Source organism: Coturnix japonica, chromosome 1 (assembly GCF_054131305.1).
Source record: "Coturnix japonica strain WE chromosome 1, WE-NBRP24, whole genome shotgun sequence".
In the NCBI taxonomy this organism is placed as follows: domain Eukaryota; kingdom Metazoa; phylum Chordata; class Aves; order Galliformes; family Phasianidae; genus Coturnix; species Coturnix japonica.
In genome coordinates, this window is record NC_140663.1 from 128904278 (window position 1) to 128915564 (window position 11287).

The following is an 11287-nucleotide window of genomic DNA, read 5'->3' on the forward strand; positions in this document are numbered from 1 at the left end:
TAGTTTATTGACTGTTTAGATATACATATATGTGTTGTACAACTTAGGCATGATGTCATGATATGGAATAATCGGTGAATGCTATAATGGTCATCCTTAAGTATGGACATCATGAAATGGACTGCTGGAACTGGGAAAGTCCACCAGGAGTTCTATGATTCACCCAATTTCACTGCTTTTCCCCATCGGGATGTATTTTTCTCCTCTTTTCCTGATGTTAGTGCCTTTTTGCTTGTACCAGAGATTCCTGACTGGTTGCGAAGGTCAAGCTTAGAGGATCGCTCTGGGGACTGTCTTAATAAGGCAGTGATTGGTGAGAATATACATCGGACAAGACCCTGCGCATGTGACTGTGAATTCCCAGAAACATCTTGAATTTCTATGGTAATTCGAGCTATAGGCTGTCGTTTTTCTGCTGGAGCTGGGTCTTCATTTTTCATGACAGCTTCAAATGGCATTGCATCTCTGCAACAAAAAGAATGGAGTTTTAGACAAGAGTCCAGATTTGTAGGGCTGAAGATGCAAATTTGATCCCTGAACAGAAATCCCAGCAGATGGCTGCCCACTGCTCACTGTGCTCTGGGAGGCTCTCATTGCAAGAGCTTCCCTGCACAAAGAAGCCACCTAGGAAAGAGTACTGGAGAAACAACTCACTTTTGTCTCTTCATCAGCAGACGTTTTGCCAGGTAAGCCAAAGCAGCCAGAACCATCAGAAAGAACAGAACGGCAAGCACTGCAAATGCAGATTTATATCCTCCTTGTTTCTGTTCCTCATGCTCTGCAGTTCTCACACCTCCAGCAGCTGGAGAACACAAGACAGTGCAACACACTCATGAGTTCTGCACTACTGACGGCATCACAGTGTAGTGAAGAAGTGCAGGTGATTGTAGTATTCACACCATTATCATCCCTGATTCTTGTGCCTTAGTAGCAGAGGATGAGGATGATGTCTTACAGTCCACCTGAGTAAGAGCCTACTTGTAATGGTACTACTAATCATACTTTGCCAGCTCCACCACTACCAGCAGAACAGCTCCAGTTGCATGTTTGAATGCACCTCTTCTGCTTTGAATGGCAGCAAACACATCCTCTACAGAAGCTCTCCACAGCAGTTGATAGTATCCTCCTCTCAGGAAGAAACTGTTTATTCCTTCATGTAAATCAGCACAGACAACATACCTTTGGGATACTCTTCAGGCCCAAAATCAAGATCCAACTGAGAACGTGGATAAGGAATCTGAGGTGCAACAGCTAGAAGGAAACACAGAGGAGAAACAGTTTTATTACAGACGGTGGTAACTATTTTCATTATCAATAACTGCAGGAGGGTCAGGCTGGCCTTCTGGATGCACTTGGCATCTCTCAAAAGAAACCTACACACAGCTCTTAGCCATGCAATTCCTCCAAGACTCAAAATAAGGAACCCTTTGAGAACCTGCAGAGCCAGCACTGAAGGCCACATCCACAAGCAGAGGCAGCTCCTGACATACATTGCAATTAATCTGTTCAGGCTTGAATGGCAACAAACACTCCTACTGACAGACACTTCTCTCCCTCTTCCACTCACAAGTATGGGTCAAATGGGTACCAGGTGTCAAAAGAGGCACCATATTGGCACAAAACAAACCATGTATAGATCAGCTAGGGAAAAGGATCCCTGGGAAGTTCTATACTCTTCTCCAGATGCTTCTGCCTTTGCTGTCATCACTTGTAAAGACAGTAGGCTGGGGCTGCAGACAAACACTGCTGTGCAGGCCAAAGAATCACAGACCATGTCCCTGTGCTGTCTTGATTGGTACTCTGCTCTTCTCCACATCCCAGCATCAGCAAAGACCATTGTAAGGTATGTTCCACAGGAAGACAAGGCTGAAAGTACCTGCTGACACTGTGAAATGAACAAAGACAGACCACTCACCCCTGGGGTAGCCTTGAGGCCGATGAAAACGGCGCATCCCAGATATACGGCTTACAGGCAGATCTATAAAGAAACAGAAGAAAGGCTTCCTTTCCATATTGTGCCAGGCTTCTAGATAAGGAGCCTGCAGAGCATGGCAGGGGATCACGTAGTGTTTTGAGAGCCACACGTAGGTCCAGATTCTGCCAGGCCTAGAGTAGAGTCCTCAGTGAGCCATGGCCGGGGACCAGGTGCATCCCCAAGGAAAAACATACCCCTGGAATCCTGGAGATGTTCCAGATCACCTTCCATGGGATATGCTTCATATGTGTCACCAACACGATCAGCATCTGGAATAGAGAAAAGCAGAAATCTGTCAGGTCATATTACGATATGCTGCTTCTTAAGGGATCCACAGTGACCAGAGATGGATTGCGTGAGCCACAGGCAGAATCCACACACGTATGAACATTCTTTCAGTGCTTGCATGAGCCTGTTTCAGCTGTGGGCTTTGACACGGCAGCTCCCCAGATGCTGTCTTGAGGAAACAGCCTGTAGTCCTAAGCCTGTCTGCAGGACAGTCTGCCCTTGCTCACTGGGGACCCTGTGACATCCTTGAAGCATACGTAAAACACATGGGGAGCACATAAGGACAAAAGTGTGCATTTCCATTAGTCATGAGTGCAGAACCTGCTGGCCAGCGAATGGCTCTGCTGACACCATCCCAGCCCCTACTTGGGGCAATGGTGAGCAGACTTTGTGTCAGAGCCTGGTTGTTTCTCCAGTGGACCCACCATCCAAGTTTGTTTTGCAGCTCCAGAGCTTCATAGCTGTTATGTAAAAGCATGTGGGAAGGTGGGATAAGTTGAGAGGCGATCTGCTCACTGCCCTGAACGGGGACTTGTTTTCCATCCTTTGCTGTTTCTGAGGTTCCCCCCCTCTCATCTGACTGTGAGTGGGTAGATTATCCCCTATTGCCTGAAGAGCATCTCCTGTGCACCCTTCTTGTAGGTATGGCAGAGTGATTCCATCAGTCAGTCACCCTCTCACAATCCTGGATGCTCCTAAACCATTCTGCTTCCCCCTTTAGTTCTACCACCAGGCTGAGCAGATCATCCATTTGCTCACACCGCACACGGGCGGTATCCCTGCTGCCCTCCTGTAGCAGAGACAGGACCAGGCATTCTCTGCAGCCTGAGACCTGAACTGCAGCATGGACATACATGCTTTCTGAATCTCCACGTCCCTTTTAGAAGGAAGCTCTAAACCATGCCCCAAATGCTTCTGCCTTTGCTGATAACACTTCAGGAGACACAGGGATGAAGCTGCTGACAAACACTGCTGTGCAGGACAAAGAATCCCAGGCCGTATGCCTGTGCTCTCCTGACTGCTACTCTGCTCCTCTTCACATCCCAGCAGCAGCAAAGACCATTGTAAGGTATGTTCCACAGGAAGACAAGGCTGAAAGTACCTGGTGATGCTGTGAAATGAACAAAGACAGACCACTCACCCCTGGGGTAGCCTTGAGGCCGATTAAAACGGCGCATCCCATTTATACGGCTTACAGGCAGATCTATAAAGAAACAGAAGAAAGGCTTCCTTTCCATATTGTGCCGGGCTTCTAGATAAGGAGCCTGCAGAGCCTGGCAGGGGATCACGTAGTGTTTTGAGAGCCACACGTAGGTCCAGATTCTGCCAGGCCTAGAGTAGATTCCTGGGTGAGCCATGGCCAGGGATCAGGTGCATCCCCAAGTAAAAACATACCCCTGGAATCCTGGAGACGTTCCAGATCACCTTCCATGGGATCTGCTTCATACGTGTCACCGACACGATAATCTGGAATAGAGAAAAGCAGAAATGCCATGCAATATTCCTTGCTGCACCATTTACCCATCAAGTTTGCTGTGTTCCAGGCCCTCTGTGCTCAGTGGGCACAGCTCTCCCCTCTAGGATGTCCCTCTCTGCTCCATGGTGGGATGCCTGGTGAAGCTGGAAAGCCATTTTTTCAAAGGGAACAGAGTCAGTGTTAGAGCCTGTTTTTTCCCTGGCAGACCCACCACCCAAGGCTGCTTTCCAGGCAGCTTTAAGAGTTTGTTTCCCCTCTGCTTCGCTCAGTGCCGAACCTACCTGGACTCAGTGCTTCCCACGCGACATTGCGGGGTCGCCCATGACACGGAGTCGCAAGGAAAAGGAGAAGGAAGAGCAAAAAGCAACAGCTGGGAGCAGTTGTCTCCCGTAGTTGCCCCATGCTACCTCTCGTCCACAACCAGCAAGCACCCTCCTTGCAGGCTAGAGGCAAGACTGGTCAACTGGTACCTCCTGGCGTGACACAGTATGGGGTTCCTGAACGTCACCATGGTGCCCATTATGACCTCACAATGCACCTCTTGAGGCACACCTTGAGGCAAGAAAACTCTGCTCGGCCTTTCTGAGTTAGAACTTCTTGAGCACCTTATTAAGATGTAAGTTTCCAAACAAGGCCCGTTGTTTTAGTATTCCTGCAGAGTTGGTTTGGATGTGCAATACTGTCTTCATGCTCATCTGTACACATTGAAGGAATCTCAAGCTTCACCGCAGACTGAAGTGTATCAGGATGCAAAACAACAGCAATCGCACTGATCCCATCCCCTGACAAATATAGCTATGTTTCCTGTGCAGAATAATACAGCCTAAGTGTGACTTCTGTATTTAAAACGCAGACCAAGTAGGACTACAGTATTAATTTGTGCTGCTTTATGCATGTCACGGGTTAAGCGAAAATCTACCTGCACCCGTGACGGCGGGACAGCTGGCCCGCAGGGTCGCTGGCCGAAAAGGAAAGGGAAAAAAGGGAAATTAGAAAAGAGAACTGCAGCAACGATCTAAGGAGGCACACTTATTTACTAAATACTATATCGAAACACAGGATAACACAATATAACACAATATAATTGAAATTAAGGCTAACGTATCAAGCAAAATAGGAGAGAGAGTGAGTCCCAAAACCGAGAGGCCTACTGTAGCTCTAGGCTAAACGGCTGGAAGGCTCCCATACGCTCCCCCCTGGCGTCGCGGATTCAGTAGATTGAGTGCAGCCCCGAAGTGAGATTTTATATTGTTCTTGTCCAGTGACTTATCCCCGACTGTGATGTTCTCTGGGATATGTAGTCTTCTTCTGTCAGCTGCACATTCGGTACAATTATCCATGCTTCACATGATATTATGATGTGGTATACTAATAGCAAAATTACAAAACCCTGTCAATGCATTGTAGTTTTCCAAGTCAGGGTTGTATTTTTAATTTTATTGTAGTATTTTCTACTGTTACAAATTCCAGTAGGTGGCATTCCACATGTCTTTCACTTAATGGACCTGCCAATGCAGCCTTATGGAAGCTTTTGCAGGCAACAATTCAGACAGGAGAAAATCTGATCCATGTGGCAAGTGATGCAGAAATTGCAGAAATCTGAATTATTCTGAGGAATCTGATTTAGAGGTCTGCCAAGTCATGTTGCCTCTAGAAATCTGAGTGCAGCTACCAGACTTCTTCCAAACCTCCTCAATGGCTGATTGTTCACTCGCTATTCATTTTAGGCATTTTCAGTGTATTGTTATTGCCACATCAGTTCTGTCAGTTCTTTAAATCTTGGTGCTCAGCTGTAGGCACATGTAAAAAAATGTATAGTCCTTGTAGTTGTTGCTGTTTCTATTGCACAAATATTGCAGGAGGGAGATTGAAGCCCTAAATATCCTCGTATGTGCAATGCAGCAATCTTTGTGTTGGCAGGTTGGTACAAAGATACTAATCGGTGTAATTATCAAGAATGTGTTTCATTCTAGTCACATTTGAATATTTTGGAGAGGGAAGGAGAGATTTTGCTAGATCCATTTCTCTCTGCTCTGAGATGCTGTTAATATGCATCCAGTCCCAACATCAGCAACTACCCAAGCCTGGTGGGAAACATTTTTATTAGCATAATTACAGAATAGAACCATGCTTTTAGCACTTGCAGAACCAAGCCGCAATCGCGCAAGCTAAAATGGCAAATACAAAGGTCTCATGATGCAAAATGTCTAGTACAAAAGTAATCAAATAAGACTGCAAATTTGGCTCTACTGCAAAACACTTGCGAGGCAGGCACTGTAGGTTCTTGTCTTTGTTTCTGACCAACAGCAGTGGATAACAGGTACTTGTGGAAGCTGCTCGTGGGTTTGGGATTTAATAGTGTTTCAAAAGCTCTGGTCTTCATTCCTTTCTGATGCTGAGTTTGTATGGGATGTCCCATAGCTTATCACTTGCAAGCCTGGTTTCATCCCTTTCTCCCTGTGAATGTACTTTAAAGTTCCAACAGTCAGCCCTGCTATCTCCTGCACAATAATCCTTTTTCTGCTGTGAGAAAGGTGCATCCCATCTGTCTCCAGCAGTCCTGGTGTTGTGTGAGAGACAGCAGATTTCTTTATGGGTGACTTCCCTCACTCCCCAGTCAATACAAACCAGAGACTGCTCGTAGACTGCTTTTTTCATAGGACTTTATGATTTGTGGCCCTTTTGCTTCTTTTATAATCTCCAAATGGAAGGAAGGAATCATGCAGTTCTGTTTATTAGGAGATTCTGCATTACTGATAATTCACCGTGTTTGACATTCCTGTGTTATTTGTCTCAACAGTGACAGGAAACTTTTGCTTTGCCAGTGACTCTGAGTGTCTGAAAATCCTTGAAGTGCAAGATTTTTGTGATTTCTGAAACCACGAAGGGAGCTTCCAAGTTACTGCAAACTCATGCTCGGCAGAGCTTCTCTTTAGATTGTCCCTAGAACTGCTTTTATGGCTGTGGCAGTTATGAGTCCTTTAATGACCTGATTCCGTGAGACGCAGCCAAATTCCCTCTTATCCTTAAAGCCTGTGCAAGTAGTTACAGAGAAGGTCAAAGAAAAGGAAGGTCACTGCTTTCTTCATAAGTACCTTGCTCCTATGTCAGGTGCTAAAAGCTTTCCTAATAAACAGCGAGCAACAGCACCTTTAATTACTGATTCAGAGTGCTGCAATTCCAGCATTCAAGGGAGAATTGCCAAGCTTTGCTAACGACTTTCAGGCTGGAAAGCTGGGCTCGGGTGAACCTAATGAGGTTCAACACGGCAAAGTGCAAGGTTTTGCACTTGGGCCGGAAGAACCCCAGGCACCTGTACAGGCTGGGAGGAGTTGTCCTTGAGAGCAGCTCGGCTGAAAAAGACCTAGGGGTCCTGATAGATGAGAAACTTAACATGAGCCAGCAGTGCGCTCTGGCAGCCCGGAAAGCAAACGGGATCCTGGGCTCCATCAGGAGAGGGGTGGTCAGCAGGGATAGGGAGGTGATCATCCCTCTCTACTCTGCTCTTGTGAGGCCCCATCTGGAGTACTGTGTCCAGGTGTGGAGTCCTCAGTACAAAAAAGATATGGAGATTTTGGAAAGGGTCCAGAGGAGGGCCACGAAGATGATCAGGGGGCTGGAGCACCTCCCCTATGAGGACAGGCTGAGGGAGTTGGGTTTGTTCAGCCTGGAGAAGAGAAGGTTGCGAGGTGACCTCATTGCAGCCTTTCAATACCTGAAGGGAACTTACTCCCAGGAGGGGAGTAAACTCTTCGAAAGGGCTGATAATAGCAGGACTAGGGGAAATGGTTTTAAGTTGAAGGAGGGAAGATTTAGGTTGGATGTTAGGGGAAAGTTCTTTACTAGAAGGGTGGTTAGGTCCTGGAACAGGCTGCCCAGTGAGGTTGTGGATGCCCCGTCCTTGGAGGTGTTCAAGACCAGGTTGGACAGGGCCCTGGGCAACCTGATCTAGTAAATGTGTATGTTTGGTGGCCCTGCTAGGCAGGGGGGTTGGAACTACATGATCCTTGAGGTCCCTTCCAACCCGGGTAATTCTGTGATTCTGTGATTCTGTGACTTAAATTTGTTGTTGTATTTCATGTTTTAATCTCTACACGTGCATTTCTGGCACTGGAGCCTAGGTCTGGGCTCAAAGCCACTTCCCAAAGGAGACCTCTTATTATCTAGATTGGAAGCTTACAGGAACAAAGACCTTGAGAGAGCTGACTGGTGCATCCACTCTATTGGCAGTGCCATATCAAAGAACTTTCTTCCAACAGTGTCCTGAGCTTGACCCTTAGAGCACTGAATGCCATTTCTCCTCACCACTCTCACAGAAAAGATTATCTGTGACTGAGTTACTCTAATGGCTAATTACACCAGAGCTGCCAAAATAAATGTTTCCATATCCAGCCTAAATGTATATGTTCCTATGCCAGTATCAACCTAAAGGACTAGTTTCTCTTCTTCCATCCTTGAATTCATGTAGGACCACAGAAAGCCACTCAGGATAGGTGTGATAGTCTATCCAAGCACAGCTTCATCCCTACCGATGACAACAGCAAATGCTGTGCCAAGAAAGTCTGCAAAACTCTCCTTTCCCTGCAGGCTCTTCCCCTTGGGCTCCCACCACTCCCCTAGAGGATGATCATGTATTTAGTTTGCATTAATTCTCCTAAGCACTTTTTTCAATCTGCTGAAATTACCAGCTATCTGCTGAGAAATGAAGCACCCTCCCCTCTCTGCATTTAATCAGTCTTTTATTCCTTTTCCCAAGTGACTCCCATCTTCCTGTACCATAAGACTTCAGGAGTGACAACTCTGCATTCAGCTCAGCCAATTCTTCATCTGTTTTGGATACATCAGCCACTGCCCTGAGCCTCAAGAGGCTCAGACTGTTTCATCTCTTCTTCTCAGCCTTTACTTCTGATTACTCTTGGCATGTATTTGACCATTAGGTCTATTTTTGACTTAGTTGACAATAACAAAATGATGATAACAAAATATGTTATCATCAAGAGTTGTTGTTGGGCTCAGCTGTGGCCAGTGAAATGGAGATGGCTGTATCCATCACAGGGCAACCGCTGGTCTCTTCTCACAGAGGCCACCTCTGCAGCTGGTATCGTGCCGTTTATACCCAGTACACCATATTCCTTTGGAATTAAAAACTCAGCTTCAGAATGAATCTCTACAAAAAACAAACAAACAAACTAAAGAGTATAGACAAAGATGTTCCAAAGCAGTAGAGAGAGACCTCCAGGATAAGCAGCATTTCTACTGGAATCCTATCCTCTCAGTTCAGTAAGTGCACGCCATTCCTGCACATCTTTCCATCATCTACTAACTACAAATTGAAAATTCCAGGTTTTCCACTGAAGATGCATTATGATTATTACAAGGAATATTACTGCACCTTCTTTGTGCTGTGTAATGTATTTCATCTGAAAAAGACTGCTTGTCTAGAACCATTTACAAGTTTAAATTTTTAGTGTTTTGTCAGGGTCTGTTTGATAAACTATGAAACCAAATTTGCACTGTTGGATTTCAAAACTGTTGCAGCAAATAGACCATTAGTTTTGTGCAGGGTCTCATTGTGAATTCTCACATCTTGCCATACTGGAGATTTCCTTTGTATTTTATACAACTCAACAGCAACAAATTACGACAAAGTCTGCCCTGGTATTTCTGTATCTGAGGTCATGCAGTGATAGAAAAATATTTTCTGTCTTTCAGCTGAATAAAAACGAACTATGAGGCCTAAAGAACCTAAAGCAAGTGTTCAAAACATCATGTCGATTAATTTCTGCAGTTAAGTAATACATGACCAAAAAGACAAATTGATAATCCTCTTGTTCTAGCTAAGGCTCTTTAACAAAACAGTGCAGACACAGACAGAATGAGGAAGCTAATTTTCAGTGACTCGGTTCATTATTTTAAATGTTGATCTGCAAGCAGTCTTGACTGGAGGTTAGAGCAAAATGCTGAGGCAGAGACAAAGCAAACACAGGGACAGTGACAAACTTCCCAGTCATGCTAGCTGATGGGCTACCTGGGCTTTGCAGCACGGGATACTTTGAACCAGCTGGCTGGTGTCATCTCCTGGAGTCAGGCGCAGGGGAGCAAGGCTCTGGTGCCAGCTACTGGAGTGTGTAGGGCATGACTGCCCAAGCTTTTGGTGTGCCTGGGCTGCACTGAGTGAAGAGGAATTGTCTTGGGACACGTATATGTAGGCTGATCCAAAATTAATGCCTCCTACTTATTTCCATGGAAACTACAACTGCTACAAAGAGCACAATAGTGCTGTGTAAGGATGCACATCCACCTCTGATGTTTTGGGCTAACATATACAGTAGGGGGCATTAGTTTGGGAGTAGCCCTCATAAGATATACGATATAGGTAATGCATAAAAGTGACAAAGCTCATTTTATTTTTTAACATCATTTATTAAAGCATAACAAAGTGCCAGTCGTTGGTGGGGGCTGTGTGTGTGTGAGAGTGAAGCAGCTAGTGGAGTCAGGCCTGTGGTGTAGGCCTGCAGACTGGTGCCACAGGCTGAATGGATTGTGGTTTTCCCATCCCAGCCACTGGGGCAGGAATGGTGTGTGTTCCCACATCAGCTATGGGCAGTGCTGTGGTGAGTGAGGCCAGCTTAGAGCTCCACATCAATGGCTGCAGCGAGGCTGCAGGTCACAGCCCTCATGCCTTGTACTGTGTCTTAGCTACGTGAGTTCCGTTGAAGGCAGCCCTTGGCTGAGTCAGCTTGTCAGCATCTTGTCAGTGTCCTTTCTATGTGTGCATGTCTCTGAGATACCTACTCTGTCCTGCTACAAGCTGTGCCTGCAAAAGGGAAAGCAGCAGCCATGTCCCCTGGCCTGGGCTGCGAGCCCGGGTCTCTGGGCATCAGGCTGAGCATAAGCAGGCAGGCAGAAGGAGTTCTGGGCCAGAGCAGCTGGAAGAGGTGGCCATGCCTTTACCTCAGGTAAAATTATCATCAAACTCCTGCCTACAAACTTCAGGATCTCCAATGTGAACAGGTCAGCCTAAAACAGACCATGCCCTTGCCCAGATGGGACTGTCTTTCTGAAGGCTCCTGGGCCTCGGGGAGACTGCTCAGGTCCAACACAGGCAAACAGGCAACATCAACATTTATTTTGGTATCATACATATGATGCAGGCCAGACCAGCACCACACTGTACATTACTGGACATAGATTATATCAATAGCAGCAAACAGTGTCCCGAAACAGCCAAGTATCTGCTGTGTAGGGCAGCTGGTGCTGACAGGCCCACTCCAGACTCAACTAATTTCGATCAAAACCAGGCTGTAACCTAGATACAACTCTTAACGCACTTGGCCCAAATTTTCCAATGGAGGAAGAATTGCAGTATTTGGACCTAGAAGGTAAATTTCTCATGGACTTAGAGACTCCATGTGAAAGGCCAGGATCACTATGGACTGTGACAGCAGCACCAATATCTTCTTGTCAGGGCACTCTGTTCTCTTTTCCATTAGATCTGGGTATGAAACACTCAAACCCTTTTGACAGCATGGCAGTTTGAGCAGTAT

General features: G+C 46.1%; 1 protein-coding gene across 1 annotated transcript; it reads right to left on the reverse strand.

Annotated features, from left to right (window-relative positions):
- LOC146762714 (uncharacterized) lies at positions 1–1909 on the reverse strand. Its single transcript, XM_085535494.1, has 3 exons — positions 1180–1909; positions 655–802; positions 1–465 (listed from the first exon to the last, which is right to left on the reverse strand). Exons 1-3 carry the CDS (start codon positions 1490–1492, stop codon positions 153–155), a joined length of 774 nt encoding a protein of 257 aa, XP_085391620.1. The 5' UTR covers positions 1493–1909; the 3' UTR covers positions 1–152.
- Positions 1910–11287: the final 9378 nt, after the last annotated feature.

Excerpts from the sequence above, each read along its gene's own strand:
- LOC146762714 (XM_085535494.1), bottom strand. The coding sequence starts at position 1,492 with ATGTATGTCAGGAGCTGCCTCTGCTTGTGGATGTGGCCTTCAGTGCTG. Across the intron at positions 803-1,179 it reads GCCTGAAGAGTATCCCAAAG|CTGCTGGAGGTGTGAGAACT; the intron begins GTATGTTGTCTG and ends TGTGTTCTCCAG. Across the intron at positions 466-654 it reads CTGCTGATGAAGAGACAAAA|AGATGCAATGCCATTTGAAG; the intron begins GTGAGTTGTTTC and ends TTTTTGTTGCAG.